This window comes from Chaetodon auriga, chromosome 4 (assembly GCF_051107435.1).
Source record: "Chaetodon auriga isolate fChaAug3 chromosome 4, fChaAug3.hap1, whole genome shotgun sequence".
Lineage (NCBI taxonomy): Eukaryota > Metazoa > Chordata > Actinopteri > Chaetodontiformes > Chaetodontidae > Chaetodon > Chaetodon auriga.
The window spans coordinates 12,647,927-12,665,839 of NC_135077.1; the positions used below are offsets into that span (position 1 = coordinate 12,647,927).

A 17,913-nucleotide genomic window follows, 5' to 3' on the forward strand; every position below is an offset into this window, starting at 1 on the left:
CTTAATTTTTACTGTATGAATGTATATATTGGACTTGTTATAGTTTTTATTATGTGAAGCACTTTGAGCTGCATGCTTTGTATGAAAGGTGCTATATAAATAAGGTTTATTATTCTTATTCTTATTCTTATTATTATCCATTGATATTATTTATTTGTCTGAAATTAGTATTATTATAGATTGTACCTGTTGTTTTGTTTTCATATAAATTACTGGTACAAGTGTAAGTAAAGACTTTGACTCACAGATAAGACAGTAAGTTTGTCAGTGAGTAGGGTTTAGTGGTTTTCCAGAGGCGACAACTGGTCAGCAGGTTGCAGCAGCGAGCTTTCTGACAAGAGAAGAAGAAACCGCCACTGCCCCTCCTCCCAGGGTGCATGATGGTCAGTGTACTGATGGTATCTGCTGCTGTTTGTCCTGTTGTTTTGCTCCCGGTTCCTCCGGTGTTCCTGTGATGGTCAAGAGGAGAAACGCCGGCTGCTGTGCTTCACACGACAGGTACGGAGGCGGCAGAAGATCTGCAGTCACTGAACTTGCCAGTTTGTCTTTAATTCATTTCGCCTGTCAGGGTGTTAGCTAGCCAGAGTGGCTAACATGCTAGCATTAGCCAGTCTACGTGTAACCCCGCTGACAACATTAGCTTTAGCATTAGCATTCGGCTGAGGCCGCGGATATTCAGTCTTATTAGCCTTGGCATCGAAAGTAAAAGGATATGGTGTGTCTCGTGTTACCATTTAGTGTTGGCTTCACTGTCAGCTCAGTGGGTTTAACGCTAACAATTACAAGAATAAACGCACTCGAGCTAAGCTAAAGCTAGCTGGCTAGCTCCTGTCACAGCTGCCTGTCTTGGCAGTGCATTGATTTCACATATAAGATACAAAACCTGTTTGAAGTCTAACATATAACCTTTAATGTTTCCAAATTAGGATTAAGGTAACATTTGTAGGGAGAAGTAACAGTTAATTTTATGAAGTAATCAGGTTGATTTCACATTAAACAGACTTTCAGCCTTCCCTAAACTTGGTTATTTCAGTCTGACTACTGCTGTAGTCGGACTACAATAATGATTAATGTAATTTAAGGGAATTTGTTTTCTATTAAAGGGAATCTCTATCAATTTTACACAAAAAGTTGTTGAGAGTTATTGCTAGTTATGAGGAGTAGCACTGAGCCTGTGAAAGCAGTTGTATAATCTTGTACCTGTGGACGAGCTTTATCCAGTCTGAGAAAATGACTCAGATTTTGTCATAGTGGTGTCATCAGGCTTGAGTTACAGTCACATTAGGCTTACAATCAAGAGGATTTCCCTGTAAAACGAAGTGATGTTGTGGTTCTGATTTGGCTTAAAAAATGAAGCAGTCGCATAATGAAACAGAATGTGTGAGAGAAGTCTTGTAGTGTAATATTGTACAAAACAAGGTTAGAAAGCAAGTTAGACTAACTTCTCCATTTTCAAACCAGACTGGATATCACCCTGACCCAGGAAACTCGTGCTTGTATTTGTTAGTCATGCAGCTTTAACTGAAGTGAATAGGAGAGGGAGTGTGTAATCTCATAAGTGTAGTGTGACCATTCGTCTGCGCTCGGAGACTACAAATTTCTACCAGAAAGACTGTTTACACACTGAAGGTTTGGTGTTTGACAGATACTGGTGTTTTCCAGGCAGCAAGGTTATAATGAAGATACACTCTCCGGATGCATTATGTGAAAAGTTATGATCCAGCGTTTTTGCAACTTGACCCACACTTGAGATGAAAAGTCAGTTAATATAATAATTCCTCGTCTTGTTATTTCCCATTTCTGCAGGACAACAGAGCAGCTCAATCATAAACTTACTTGTGCAGCAGTTGCTATCATGTTTTCTGTTATCGCTATCTATTGTTTTCCACAATGTTAAAATCATTATCATCTGTTCAAACAAATCAAACCAGAGGAGCAAATTGTTGGTCTGAAAGGTTGCTTGTTAATTTTTGAGAGACTCAACGTCTCTGCTCAGTAATTTGTTCGGCAGTCGAATCAGCAAACTCATTTTATTCCAGATCAGTGTTTTAGGAAAGCATCTTTCTCTTCAAATAATGTAGAATTGTGAAAACACAGGAAAGATCTACTAAATACTGTCATTTCTTAATCTTCCTGTTGGATACACAGATCCACATTGCATTTCATGAGATGTACAGACAGTCATAAAGTGAAGCTAATAATGACGACTTTAATCTGTCCCAGTCTCATTTTAATGTGCTGCACCCAATTCTCCAAAGCAGCACATCTCTCCAAAAAATAAATCGGCCAATTATTTCTATTTTTACCTCACAGACAGGTAGGTGGTGGAAACAAGCTGCCAGGCCGGCTGTGTCTGAAGTTTTGCACTTTGAACTGTTTTTTCTGTTATTGAAGATGAGACAGTGATATTTTTCACGTGTAGACACAAGGAAGCTAAAACCAGCAATGGTAGTAACAGTGAGGCTGCAGACCTTTCCTCTAATCCTCATCAGTGTGATGAGATTAACAGCAGAGGGTCTTAAGCCTCCACAGTCTGAGCAGTCCGATTAGAACTGACTGTCAGCACAACAACACATTTCTGCCTCACATCCTGTGCTGCTCGGTCAGGCTCTACCACACTCATTTCACAAGTCCTTTTCTGTGCGAACAATGTCTGCGGAGAGGACAGATAAGATGGATGTAGCTCTGCACTGTTGATCGAGGACAATCACCAATAGTGCTGATATTGTACATGAGTTTTCTGGCTGCAGCCAGTGATTATTTTCTGGATGAATGGGCATTTAAAGATCTCAGAAATTATCACAATTACAAATTCCTGTAGGTAAAAACCTGCAGCAAATTCACAAATATTTCCATTAATCACTAATCAAAATTGTCACAGATGGATTTCCTGTGGACTCATCCGTTAATCAATGTATTGTTACAGCTTTAATGAGTCTCCATACTGATGCCAAAATGCTGCTTTTTAGTTCATTTTGTATAGCATATTTTATTTATTTCACAAAGTGGGAAAAAAAAGCTGCATTAATCACTTACATTAACAATGACTCAAATGACTCTTTGTAATATGAAAGTTGTTGCTCATTATGTCAAATCCAGGGGGAATCATCAGTTGCCTCTGCATGTCCCCTCAGTCTTTTAGTGTCTTTCAGAGTCTTGGTTTCACGGCATAATTACAGTTTGGTTCAGTCTCTGTTCTCAGCTGCAGCAGCAGGAGGAGGCAGCTCTTATCGTCAATCAAACTCTGATGAACTCATTATTCACTACCTGCAGACAGACACAGTCAGAGACTAGATGGTGAACATGCAGCATTTAGCAGCTGAAGAGCCAGTCATGTCCCTCAGGACAAAAGACAAAACATAGAGATAAAAGGAGACATCAGGTAGACAGAAGCAGGACTCCTGTGGGCTAATTATATTCCTCTGTGTCTGAGGTCTATAAAGAGCTGTAAGTAACAATTGTCTTAAATTATCTCAATCATTTCATATATAAAATGTCAGAAGTGGAAAATGCATGTCATAATTCCGAAGTGGATCGACTTTTATTGGATCAATACAGTGTCACAAAATGTTATATGAAGCAGGGATGCAACTTATGCTAATTTTCATTCAGTGTGAAAAAAGTCAGTTGCTCATTTTGTTGACGAGTGTGAAGTGTAAAAACGGCTTCAGAGTTGGCACTAGTCAGATGTTTGTTGTTGATGAACTGATGGGCTGAGAGCTGTGCAGGTGGTGAAGATGTGGCCCTGTGGTTCAACGTTGATTCAGTCTGTGGCACCCCTTTCAACCCGCTGCACAGAATGACAACGTGAGCGAGCAATAATCCAGTTTTCAGTTCTGGTTTGAACTGCTTCATCTGCCTGAAAACAGACTCGCTCTGAGCAGGTGTCACTTCCTGTACGTGACAGAACTTTATCGGTTAGCTGTAAGCCAAGCAACAACCTCCAGGCCTGAAAAGTGAAGCCAACACCCCCAGGGGAAAAATGCTGCAGTTCCTCAAATGACCGCTTTAGGCTGGATCCGAGAGCGACTCAATCCCCATAGACCCCTGTACGGGGGTGAATTTTTAATAACTCACTCGTTCAAATTATATTAAGGCTTAAAGTTGTGGGCATGGCCACTTTGAGTGACAGCTAGCCGCTAGTCTTATCCTTTAATTTGTTTTCTTTGTCTGTCTCCAGCTAGCCTCCTGGGAGGCGAGTCCCAATGCCATGGCCTCCAGCCACAGCTCCTCCCCAGTGCCTCGTGTAGGCCGAGATGGGATCTATCACAAGGAGCGGGATCCTTCCCCCCCTCGCTGCCGGTCCATCCGGTCCCTGCCTGACGTCTGTCCCAAGGAACCCACTGGTGGGAACAGCTGCAGTCTTTAATGTCTTTGTGCATTTGTGCACACCATTGTGGAGCTCAATTAGAGTCAGAATGTCAGAAACTAGTGGAAAATGTCTCATGACAGTTTCCCAGACCCCGAGGTGGTGTCTTAAATCTTTTTATTATGTCCCACAAACAGTCCAAAACACAAAGATAAGTTTAAAAAATTGAGAAGCTGGAATGAGGATATGCTGCTTCTTGAATAACTTCAAGTGACTCACAGTCATTTATTTTCTGTTAATGGAAAAATTATTCAGCACTTTATGCTTGATTGTTACAGACCTTATAGGTTAAATATTGCGAAAGCCGTGCAGTCCCTGATGCTGCTTTTCATGTGGTCCTGCAGGCGAGGGGCGGGGCCTGTGTGACGGCCCGTCCGTGGTGGCGGAGCACGACAGGTGGACGGTGTACAGCTCCAAGGTCAACCTCCCCGCCGCGCTAAACGACCCGCGGCTCGCCAAACGGGAGTCTGACTTTTTCACCAAAACATGGGGGCTGGACTTCGCGGAGACAGAGGTGATGCCCTCCTTCTTCCTCCCCAGCATCACCAGGGAACACTTCGGACCCTACCTCCAGGAGATGGCTCAGGTAACTCCCACACTGAATTATTCAGAGATAGGATGGATTCACTCAGCATCACTGCAGCTCAGCCCTCAGCAGACTCGCTGTTGATGATGCTGATTGAAGGAGGCTGTCTCTTTGAAGTTGCTGAACATGTCACTTGTTTGACGTCTGTCATGTTCACCTTCAGCATTACCGGAAGTTAAGTGGTGTGGTTTGGGTGTTTCCAGCCACATATTGTCATCTTATGCATATGAAAACAGGTGGCTGGAAACTCGCTACCAGTTTCCTGCTTCTCTTTTTTTAGTTCTGTGCTGTGAATTTGCAGAAATGAAAAGTTTTCTGGCTTATCCTTGAAGGTGAGTGGACTTAAACCAGTGAACCTTGTAAATTTGGGGTTCCTGATTGGGACCCTTTGCAGCATGTCATTCCCCTCTGTCTCTGTCCCTTTTTACTACTTCGTTGTTAATGTGAGCTACAGCTGATGTTTCAGTCTGGGCTGCAGACTGGTGTGTAGAGAAGTGGTTTGATTTCTCTTTATCTTACGACCCATCTGCTGTGACTTTGCACAGAATGAAACACTGTTCCTAATGGTTCATAACTTTCCTTAAAGGATAAGTTCACATTTTGTCACGTCTATCTTAACAGAATAATCACATGCCCATACTGTATGTACATTGAGAGAGTTGGACCCATCTGTCCATAAAGGCTATAGTTCCCATAATGCCTCAGGACATTAAACTGGGATTATAATGTTGTCATGTTTTGAGTGATTTGTTATTTTGAGTGCTGCTCCAGTCGGGCCTGTATCTGTTCACATTTTGGCAAATCAGCATCTAAAGTGTGCCGAATCAACTGTTCGTGTTTACAATGTATCCAAGGATGTACAGACAGCTGTCACTGGATGAATTTGATAGTGAAGAAAACCTAAAAATGAGTTGATTTTCCAAACAAGTTCTGGAGACTAACAGTAATTTATTTGGCATGAATTTATTTCATATGGTTTTACTGTTGCTGGTGTTATAACACCTTCCTGCCCGATCAGACTGCTCTCTACTAGCATCTGTCATGCTGGCGGTGTTTCTCTGCTTGTGTGCCACTAAGTTCAGCTATTTATTTCCATGAATTATGATTCTGTTGTGGCTGTTGTGAAACTGTAGTGGTGCTCCGCAGATAGATATATTATGGGAAACACTGCAGTGAGGTGCCCACAGTAACACATGAAGCATCTGTGTTTGCTCCTGAATCTGTCGGCTGTTTCCTGTTTTGTTACTTGATAAAAGTCATTGAAAATGTCAAACTCTGGAAGTGAAATGAGCTGCAGTGTTTATGGAATTTGGGACATATTTTATCAAGAGGAATAAATGAAACCTTTTTGTTTCTTTGTGTATTAAAATGCTTGCAAACGTTTTCGTTTCTAGAATTTTCATATCTTACAAAGTAAGACTAAGTGATATCTTCATTTCTCGTGTGATGTCGGGTTTGTTTGAGCTGCAGCTCCACTTGAGACACATTCAGATAAGAGCCTTTACAAACTGAATCACCAGTGTGTGTTTCCTGGTTTACTTTCTTGCAGTCTTCCTGTTGATAGTGTCTGAATTTTCTTCGGCATGGGTAATCAGAAATGTCATCACACAACTGCTTTTTATTACTTCTATTCAGTTCACTTCTACTTAGCTGTAAAATCTTATTTTTATTAGATTTTGAACTGAGTTATAAAAATTCTCCAGTTAGCGGTAAATGTTTTCACTTCCAGGCTGAGTTGTTTCTTTTGACTTTATACCTGAACCGACTTATATTCTTTTTTTTTTAAGAAATGTCTCTGATGTCTACATGTCATTGTGGTGTTTGGTCTATCTCCTCCTTCAGATTCCAGAACGATGTCTTACAGACACTAAAACAATAAGAAGCAACTGTCAAACATTCCTCTGATGCTTCCTTGTTCCTGTCCTTGCTGCTTCATTGTTCTCTGTTGGAAACAGAAAGCGTGGCCTTTGGAAACTTTCATGGTTTTGTCATTGAGCGCCACCTTCAGGCTAAACTTTACATTTTGCTTCACACGCTCAGGGAGAGTCAGTGTGGCTGTAGATGTTGAGTTTTAAAAGCCCTGAATCTTTTTGTCTCTGTGTGTTTTTATTTTTAGAGGGAAAGAATCCACGAACGCTGCAAGACGATCTGTCCCAACAAAGACGATGTGGACGCCGTCTCCAGTATCACCACCAACCATGGTATGAATTATTAACCAGCTGCTGCAGGACGCTCCCTGATGGCCTCCTCTGCAGTCCATAAAACAACCAGTGAAAACACATTGAGCTCATACACACAGTACATATAAACACAGTATGTACACAAACCTCCCACCACTGATCCAGTTGTTCTCCTGCAGCTGGACAGGCATGAAACATGTGACCTGAGCAGTAAAACCTGATTGGCCAACAGATTACAAAAGAAAAAAAGCTTTAAAAAATATTTTGGTTATTAAATGCAGACCTTGAGCTGACATTGAACACAACTGACTCATTGAATTGAATAAGTTCTGACCTAAGCTTCTCGTCTCCTTCAGACAAATCCAGAGCTGAGTTGGAACAAGTCCCGAAGGTAACATGTCTACTCTGCTTTAATCTTCTACTCTGCATTAAACTGAAGCTGCTGCTCAGTAACTTTCTTCTTATTAACTTTTTAAACCTTGATTTGCCCTCTTTTGCATCATTTCACTTTCACATTCGTATGTCTAATACATTCACTTGATGTGATATTATTGGTCCTGTCTGTACAGATCTTCATGAAGCCTGACTTCGCCCTGGAGGACCCGGCCACCTTCAACACCGTCCTGCCCTGGTCACACTTCAACAGTGCTGGGGGGAAGAGCAGCAGAGACGTGGCCTCCTCCAAACTGCTGCAGGAGAAGGTGAAGTCGCTCATCCACCCTGCAGAACACACAGATCACACGTCCAGGAAAGACTTTCCCTGCCAGCAACGTTTTGAATTTGGATCATTGGAATATGTGTGTGTTTGTGTGTGTGTGTGCATTAATCAGTCATCGTGTGTCTCCGCCTCCAGCTGAGTCACTACCTGGATGTGGTGGAAGTGAGCATCGCCCGGCAGATCTCTCTGCGCTCCGAGGCCTTCTTTCATGCCATGTCCTCGCAGCACGAGCTGCAGGACCGACTACAGGAGACGCAGCGGGCCGTGGCCGTCCTGCGGGGCCGGACCGCCGCCATAGACCGGGTCATGTGCCAGGGGCCTCTACAGGCCCTCCGCACCGCCCTGACCCGCAACAACTGCGTGAAGCTGCACAACAAGCTGAAGCTGATGGCGGCGGTGCATCAGACGCAGCCCACCGTGCAGCTGCTGCTCTCCACCTCCGAGTTTGTCGGCGCACTGGAGCTCATCTCCACCACCAAGGAGGTGCTGCAGCAGGAGCTGCAGGGAATCCACAGCTTCAGGTGAGCAGAGGCGGAGGTGTATGAGACACGACGTCAATTTCCATTCTGCTTTATTTGCACAAATTTGACTGCTGGACTGTTTGAGTTTATTCTGTACAAACAGCTGTTGTACCAGATGTGCAGTGTGTGGATGCTGTCACTCAGCTTTAGGATGAACATACATTTTTCCTCAAGTTGAAACATTTTCAACCAGCGAGGACACATCTTTGCATCAGTTGAGGCAGCTTAGAGCAGACTCGCATGATTTGGTGTGAATACGTCTTCACCTGATCACATCACAAAAAGACTTTTGAAGTTTTGCTTGTTGCAGAATAAAGAGGATGGTGTTGCTGCTCATTCAACAAAGCTGGATAATATAAAGTTGGATGTTGCAACACTGTAAATGTCAAAGGTCAGCACTGACAGTAACTTAACAAGTGTAAAAGCCAACCAATGCTGGTTTTCTATTAACTAATGACTAAATTACATGCTGAGCGTGACATTTTACAGTGTAAAAACAAGCTTGTCAGTGCTCTCTGGTTCACAAAGGATGTAGCTGAATGATGACCCTGTTTCTAAATTCACCCCATCATTCTTCACATGTTCTGTTCTGACATTTGTTAGTACTTATCCTACTCTCCGATCTCACACACACCAGCTGCTCTGCTGACTTTCTTTGTCAGCAGTCTGCTTTATAAAGCCGCCCACACAACACAACTCACATTTTGGAATTTTTCATTCAGTTTTCACAGCAGTGGGTGAGCCATGTGGATAAGGCCTGTTCTAAGATAAGACTTTATTGATCCCACACTGGGGAAATTCAGTCGTTACAGCCAGCAGTATTACAAAGCACAGTGGCATAGAAGTCAGAATAAATAGTATACAGGGTACAGAATAGAAAAACAACTATGTATATGTACAATTGTGCAGATTATAAAAAATATAATACTTCTTAATGACTTAGAGCAGAGCATGTGTGATTGTCAGGAGAAGGGAGGGGTAGAGTGAGGGGAGATCGTCCTCCAGTTCATCGATTGCTGATGGCGTCGTTCTCTCGGATAGATAAAAAACATAAGATTAAAAAAATTAGTCAGGTGAGCATCAAGCCTCAGTACAGGAAGTGGTGGTGATACTGTCAGTACTATCAGCACTACTGACCGCCTGTCCATCTGTCTGTCTGTCCCTCAGACATCTGGGCTCCCAGCTGTGCGAGCTGGAGAAGCTGATCGATAAGATGATGGTGGAGGATTTCAGCATGTACGCCCGCAGCGACCTGAACCGCAGCCTGAAGGAGGAGCCGCAGGTCCTGGAGAAGGTCTGAACTAACTCCTCCATCCGATCCCGTGTTTGTTGCCTTTATATGCATTCACCCCCTGATTCCAGATGGGAATTGCACATCTGGAGTTTGTCCTCAATGTAAAGATACAACTAAACACACTTGCATAAGCCACAGGTGAAAGAAATCAAGTGAGAGAAGTCATTTTGTTTAACACGAAGTCAGTGTGGGGAAGATGTTTTGATAGAAGCATCAGAAAGAGAAGTGTAGAACATAAGAAAACTACACGATGTAGGAAAGAAACAAACAATGCAAATGAATCATCTGGTCCCTTAAAATGTATATTTACAGATACCTTATTATTACAATTATGGTTATAATATGTTTCAAGACTTAACTCCCATGAGAATGGATTCAGGATTTCTAAATTAGCAATTTTTTTGTTCTAAAAAATGAGAATTTGAAGGTGAGCTGTAGATTCACTTACAGTGTATTTAGTATTTCTACATGGTGAGAGATGCTGTGGTTTGACTGAGGATGAACAAACAGCCTGTTGTTCATTTGCTGCTGTCGAGCTAGAAGGTTGAGTGGTGGTAGAAAACATAGATTTAGCCCATAAGATTCCTCCATGAACACCTCACCGCACTGATGTGAAATGCTGTGTATTTAACGGCTGCTGTGCCCGTCACAGGTCCACAAACCAAACGCTGCCTCACAGAAGGTGGGACACACTCACAGACACACACACACACACAAATCACATCAAATCCATGAAATCACGCCTGCAGCCGAAATCATCTCAGTGTGGATCATTGATCGATCAAATGTTGCCTGAAGATAAATTGAGTGTTTGTTTTAATGTGTTTGGCGTGCCAGGCGGGCGGAGTTAGCAGCTTTAGAATGATTTGAAACGACATCTCTGTTTCTGCTTTCTGCTAAACGTTTTAAACATGAGTCCATTTGATCGACCAGCAAGAAACAGTGACTGTGAATAAAGGTGTTTGAGTGATTCTGAAGAACAATCTTTAAGTTCAGGCAGTTTTTCTAATCACTGTAGTTCTCAGCTGAATCATATTGTGATTAAAGTATGATATTGTGGTACATAATTTTCCTTTAAAAGTGGATGTTTAAATACTGCTCAGTGATCACCACGAAGACTGGGCCTTCTGTCATGAATCACACCTGTTTCTGAGCCTTTTTTAACTTGAATAGTCTCACATTTTAAAGCACAGTCAATATTATCAAAAGGATAAATAGTGGTGTAAACTTTAAGGAAATCATTGGGATTTTAGCCACAGCTGTGCAGCTCCAGTCAGTTTTCTTGTCCCCTTTGTTCTGGTTGAATTATTTCAGGATCATCTTAATTATGGATTGTGAAGATTTACTTGTTTGATTGAAGCTTGTGAAAGAAATCTTAATTTATATCAAACTGAATCACATTTCACAGTTTGACAAGCACACACGTCAACGCTGCACTGTTTATTTTATATGTGTGTGTGTGTGTGTGTGTGTGTTTTAGGAGCGTCTGGAGTCTCTGGTCTTCGGCCTGCTGCGGCAGAGGAAGCTGGACTTTCTGGATATTTACAGCGATGAGATGATCGTGGCTGCCAAGGCCATCGTCACTCAGGTACAGCTCCGACACTGACTGTATGAACACAAACAAGACAGAAACAATTAGAATTTAATGTGTTTAACATCCAATAAAAGCCTGTTAAACATTTATTCATGCTGTGGTGTGATAATCTGACATGTCTGTGTTTGCAGTGTGTAGCAGAAAGTGTTTTGCACATAGAAGAAATTGACACTGAAGTCGTCACTAAGTGAGTAGAAATGTTTCATGTAATCAAGCTGATTTGGGGGCTGTGCCGTCACACTGAGGGTCACACTGCTTCTACAGGGTCACAAACCGATGAGCAGGATTGTTCTGTAACCACATCAGTGGGACCTGAATGTGTTTCAGGATCACCCAAAAACACACATTGTAGTCTGCTTATTTCTTCCATATTATGAACCTCTTTGTTAAAATTAATGGCGAGAAAATTAACTACATCGGGATATGTATTGCTTTTATGGTTTAATATTAGCATTACACTGCTCCAAGCTGATGAGTGAATTATCCTTGTATCAGGAGTTAGTTGTGGTTTTGTGTCTTCTGGGATGGTGATTATACTGAAGACTTGTTCTGTTTCCTGTCTCATTTGTCTACAAATACCAAGATTTTCAGTTAATATACAAACAATCGTATGTTTAATGTGTGTGTGTGTGTGTGTGTGTGTGTGTGTGTGTGTGTGTGTGAAGGCTAGCCGACCAGATGCGTGTGATGACGTTCCCTCAGTGGTTTGAGCTGCTGAAAAACGTCTTTGAGAGTTTCCTCCTCTTCCTGCAGAGGATCAAGGTGAGTCACCTGTCTCAGGTACAGATGTCACATGCTCATGCTCTTAAAGAGGTGATCAAACATGACAGATGGCATTTTTCATTTTCCCGCTGTATGTCTGTCTGTTGTCAGGCCACCCTGAACGTGATCAGAAATGTGGTCCTGGAGGTTCTGGCCTCGAACCAGAAGAACCGGCTCCTGGAGGAGGTCAGTTCAGAGGCTTCAGGCCAGGAGGCTTCCCACGGCCCATCACTCCTGCAGGGGGAGGCTGAGCTGGCCTACCTCACCCACGAGGGTCTGTTCATCAGCGACGCTCTGAACGAGGCCCAGCAGCTGCGGCAGCAGGCGGCGGTCCAGGATCAGAGCTCTGCGGCGGGCTCCAGAACGCAGCAGAGCCGACCAGAGGCTGTCAGCAGCGACTCTGCCTGTGGGACCACAGAGACCTCCATCAGCTTCATGTTAGTCATTTATGTTTTGTTTTGTTTTTTTCACTATATGAAAATATGAAATGATTCAAAGTGCTTTACACGGGAAAAACAATTTAAGTGATGTACAAGAACAATCAGCAATGAAAAATGACAGTGACAGTGACAGCAGCAGTAACACGCTTCAAATATGTGACTTTTTACATACATTTGTGTTGACAAGATGCTGCACCGATGTAGATCTTTGAACTGTGTTTGTCCTCAGGTCCTGTGAGAACATGATGCCCACTGACCTGGAGCTGAACCGCGTCAACAACAACGTCCAGGAGCTGCTGTACTCCGCCTCCGACGTCAGCCATGACCGCTGCGTCAAAGTCCTCACGGCCAGAGCAAAGGTACGAGACCACCCCTCACATCAGTATCTGGGATATAGTGTTTTATGTCCCAGAAAAGAAGCCATTTGTTCTGTAATCCCGCGACAGTTTATTAATTAATTATAGCACGTAGTGGAAGTTTATCTAAGTCTGTCTGTGAGGGTTTGATGTGACCTCAGATCGTCTGTGTCTCCAACAGGACGGCTCTCTGGAGCGTCTGAGCTCGGCCGAGTTTGTGTGTCTCTCTCAGGCGGTGGAGGGTTTCGTCAGGGACACCGAGGAGCTGTGCGGTAGGCGAAGCGTCTCCCTGAGGGGGACGCTGCAGAGCCAAGCCAACCGCTTCGTCCACCGCTTTCACGAAGAGCGCAAGACCAAGCTCGGGTGAGCAGCAGCTCAGACATGTAGTGCGGCAGTGTTTGCACCTGTCTGTGGAAACATGAAGTCACAGGCTTGATGCTGTGGTGTCGGGTGTGTTTGTGCGTCATGATGTTTGTTGGTTTGTGTCCCTGCAGCCTCCTCCTGGATAATGAGCGCTGGAAGCAGGCGGAGGTTCCTGCTGAGTTTCAGGATCTGGTGAACTCCATCGCTGACGGCAGAATAACACTACCAGAGCGCAAAATCCCAGGTACCCAAGAACCCCGAATCTGGAACTGAATCTGGAACTGCTTATCATTTCATTAAGAAACATAGTCTCATAATAAAACAAAAACATAATATGTTTTGTCTCGTCATGCAGGTGCGGAGGACAGGAAGCCCACTGAGTTTCTGCTCATCAACGGGCAAAAATACGCTGTCGTCGGGTAAGTGTCCACGTGAACTAATCACACAGTTACTATTAATGTGAGACGATAATTGAAGATGATCATTTAGAACATGAGCTGATATGAAATCATCTGGGCTCTGGTTCTTCAGGACGGTTCTGCTGCTGATCCGGATCTTTCTGGAATACTGTCAGTGTGTCAATGACATCCCATCCATCGCCACTGACATGCTGACGCGCCTGTCAGACCTCCTCAAGGTCAGAACCACCTCAGACACTCAGACCACGTCCCTGTTAGCCCCATCAGTGCTGGGCTCGCTGTCAGTCAGCATATGAACAGCCCTGGTCCTTATGAACAAAATGAGTTGTTGAGTCCTCCATCAGGTCACTTTGGTGTCACTTTGTGAAGTAAATGTAACACCTTTCCTCTTCTGTCGGGTTCCTGCAGCACTTCAACTCTCGGAGCTGCCAGCTGGTTCTGGGAGCCGGAGCTCTGCAGGTTGTCGGCCTCAAGACCATCACCACCAAAAACCTCGGTACGCCCAGCCGCACACACCACCCTCATTTATCAGGTTAACAGGAGAGTTTTCTCCACCTGTGAGGAGCCTTTAAGGCTTCAGTCCATCTGAAGACGAAGATGCTAATTTTCTTACTGCCTCACATTAAGACTTCACCTGTGTGTGTTTGTGTAGCATTAGCATCCCGCTGCCTGCAGCTGGTGGTTCACTACATTCCCATCATCAGAGCTCATTTTGAGACCAAACTGCAGCCCAAACAGTTCAGCGTCCTACGACACTTCGACCACATCACGAAGGTACACAACGCCCGCTGTGATCGCAGAAAAACTTCTGTTCATACAGACTTTAAAGGCTTTCTACAGGTTTCTTGTTCTACTTTCAGGTCGTTTTGCTAAATGTTGCTGAGACTCTGTGTTGTTCTTGCAGGACTACAATGATCACATAGCAGAGATATCTGCGAAGCTGGTGGCCATCATGGACAGTCTGTTTGAGAAGGTTTTATCAAAGGTGAGATCAAACGTTGAGCAGGAAAAACTGTTTAGCATGTAGCTAATGACCTGACAGCCCACGTGTAATCTGAACCCTCAGCACAGTCTGACAGGTGTGAAGCTGAGCCAACTAGCATCAACACGGCTCAACTGACGGCTCAGCGGTCTGCTTGTGACGGATAGATGTCTGTGGTTGTCCGCGAGTTCTCTGTGTTGCTGATGTGTTTAGTCACATGATCTGAAGGATGCTGCTTTGTTTCCTCAGTATGAAGTGAAGGCTCCGATGCCGTCGGCCTGCTTCAGAAATGTCTGTAAGCAGATGGCAAAGATGCACGAAGCCATTTATGAGCTTTTACCTGAGGAGCAGACACAGGTGAGACTCAACACAACTCGCGCTGCTCATGTTAAATATGTTTACAGTCACGTGTTGGTCTTTATCTGAGTGTCTGTGAAGGCGCCTCCAAACACGCCTGCAGCCTCACACAGATGTTTGTCCTTACAGATGTTGTTCCTGAGGATTAATGCCAGTTTTAAGATGCACTTGAAGAGGCAGCTGGCTCGACTCGGGGTCGTTAATGATGGAGGACCCCAGCACGGGTAAGTGGACCCACACATGCAGGCGCACACACAAACTGGACCTGTTGTGACTGATGTTGTTGTCTGCAGGCTGGTGGTGGTGGACGTTGCTTTCTACACAGAGAACGTTCAGGCACTGAAGAGCCTCGAGCGGCTCGACCTGAACATGGCCGAGATCTGGGAGCAGAAGAGGTGATGGAGGATGACGACGGGACGTCCTGGACCGACCGACCGACCGACCCGCCGATGGGGGGCCGACCTCAGGGGCCGACGGCAGCCTGCTGAGGCTGGAGGAGGCCCGGAGGGACCAAAAATACAAAACTGGGCGAAGAAGAGCAGCAACACGCTGGAGCTTCCTGAACAGCTCCACCTGAAAAGACTTTATCAAGGGACACACAGAGCCTCCTTAAAAACTGCTGCCACCTCGTCTCACTGTGTGCAATTCAACAGAAATACTGGTAAATTATTAGAGACAGTTTTAGTGGGAGTGAACGGTGTAGATAATGATCAGAAATGGCGGGTATTTATTTTTCTGTCGTCTTGAAAACAATACTGTGGCAGACTTTTTCTCCAGCGGGCCGGGATGTTGGAGCTGAAGGGATTTTTATCACTGAAACCAAACCTTTCTGTCACCGGTTTCACTGACTTTAGCTTAACTTCGCAGCTGAGGATGATTCGCTCTGGAAGTAATACTTGTTTAATAGAATCAAAAGGGTTCCTTCACGGTGTTTCCAGACCTTTCCCAAACCCCAATGAAGCCGATTTAAAAACGTGTCAATGAAGAGTTGATTTCCTGAAAACGTCAAATACAACAAATCCAGACTGTGAAAGCATCACATCCTGTTGTTGCCAAAGTAAAACAGTTTCAAATTTGGGAAATAAACTCTTCAGTTGCACTTTTTTACTTTTAAACAATCCAACCGTCATTTGGTTTCCTTCAGCTAAATGACATTCAGGCTCAGTCTGCGTGACGATCCAGAGACGACGGACGTTTTTCTACGTGTAGCTAATCGATGAGACTTTGACTGCAGAACGTAAAGCATGGAAATCAGCTGTTAACTCAAACTACTGTCGACCCTCTCCTCCCTGCTGTAGTTTTATTTAACCTGCATGAGCTTTTTGTTTCTTCCGAGGCTGAAACGACACAGACGGAACAGAAAATCTCTCCTTCATTTTTTTTTTTTTATTGGATTAGATCGTCCTCTTGTTGTTCCGTCTATCCAGAATACATCCAGACGCCTCTGTGAACTCGAGCGGTGAAACCTTCACGCACAAAACGTTCACACCTCAGTGAAAAGCTGTGACCGGAAGCTTAATTGGCTCCTGAAGTCAGAATAGGTCTCAGGTGATGACATCACAAGACGTGGACCAATCAGACCTGATCACGTTCTTGTGGCGCTTTCAGGTGCAGACACTCAGACCTGCTCAATGCAGCACTGTGCTCCCTCTGATCAGACCTGCTCTCAGGTGTGATTGGGCGTGGATGAATTCTCACCTGTTCGGGCCGTAAACTTCTAACCGGACTTCAGCCTGATCGCAGTGAGAATAGATTTTCCGTTCCTGAGTGAATTTCAGCCGACCAATGAAACACGCGCCTGTCCAGCTGTCACGTCTCCTTCAGCACAGCAGAAATCACCTCAGTCTCTGAAGCCTACTTCAACACTACAGGAAGTGTTTAGTTTCCAAAAGATTAGCTGAGGAGAGACGCCGGATCAGGTTGATTCTACAGAAAATGTCTGTTTTGAATAATGTCCTGTTATGAGAAAACATTCAAATCATGATCGAGAGATAAATTGACCGAATCACAGCTCAGAATGAAACGCTGTTTGGGTGAACGTGACCTGAGGTGAAACGTGAGCGTCCGTTTCCTGTAAGAGACTCAACAAAAAGCATCAACTATCATCACTGTTGCTTCAGAAGTGCCTACTTTTGATCGACCGTCAGTGACGACACATCTGAGCTCTCCACTACAGTGTGCCTACCATACCACTGTGTGTGTGTGTGTGTGTGTGTGTGCGTGTGTGCGTGTGTATAAGTGAGTGAGGGTGAGCGTGTGAGTGTGTGTGTGGACCCTCTGTGGGTTCAGACAGTCGGGCTGCATGTCTGAGAATCCAAAATGTCTTGAATCCTTCAAACCTGATGTGAATAAAACAGGGTGATGGAGCGACTTGTTCTCCGGTCTGTTTTTTTTTTTACGCTGCAGATTTTTTTTTAGCTTCAAGCTTGTGAGAATATTTTGAAATCGAACTGTGATTGGTCATAACTGATCCTGATGCTAGGTTTATTTTCTCAGTATATTTAACAAGCCTGACATTTCAGTGACTTAGTTCAGCGGGTTGGTTTTGGTTTTTGAGAAAAAAAACAGAAGCTGTGGTGTCAGATCAGCCATCTGTGGTGGAAAGTACTTTTACTGAAGTACTGCACTTCTGCAGCTTTTAAACTACATGACAAACAGTCCTGCAGATGTTGGAAATGATCAACACGCTGTCTTTTGGTTATTCTCTGGTCTGCGGTTGTTCTGGTGGTCTCGGGTTTAACTGAATGGTGGATTGAGTTGCAGGTTTAGACGATGAGCTGCTTTGGCTTTCAGACAAATCAGAAAACCCCAACAAACATTCCCCAAAATAACAAGGTCTTTATACAGAAATGAAAATCCACTCACCTGTCCTCAGGTTCCTGCGCTCGGTGTAGTACAAACAGCAACCACTAGGTGCTGCCAATTACATGGAAATAATTACAAAGGAAACTCAGGACTGTGAGGTATTAGTA

At 44.1% G+C, this 17,913-nt stretch overlaps 1 protein-coding gene across 1 annotated transcript; it reads left to right on the forward strand.

Moving 5' to 3' along the window:
• Positions 1 to 355: 355 nt before the first annotated feature.
• vps54 (VPS54 subunit of GARP complex) lies at positions 356 to 17,308 on the forward strand. The gene is made up of 23 exons (XM_076729021.1): positions 356 to 498; positions 4,181 to 4,346; positions 4,714 to 4,955; positions 7,072 to 7,156; positions 7,492 to 7,526; positions 7,705 to 7,836; positions 7,989 to 8,374; positions 9,542 to 9,668; positions 11,149 to 11,256; positions 11,394 to 11,449; positions 11,928 to 12,024; positions 12,136 to 12,461; positions 12,694 to 12,823; positions 13,002 to 13,183; positions 13,315 to 13,427; positions 13,539 to 13,602; positions 13,715 to 13,820; positions 14,011 to 14,098; positions 14,255 to 14,376; positions 14,507 to 14,587; positions 14,834 to 14,941; positions 15,071 to 15,165; positions 15,235 to 17,308. The coding sequence occupies exons 2-23, from the start codon at positions 4,211 to 4,213 to the stop codon at positions 15,338 to 15,340; spliced, it is 2,925 nt and encodes a 974-aa protein (XP_076585136.1). The 5' UTR covers positions 356 to 498; positions 4,181 to 4,210; the 3' UTR covers positions 15,341 to 17,308.
• The last annotated feature ends 605 nt before the right edge of the window (positions 17,309 to 17,913 follow it).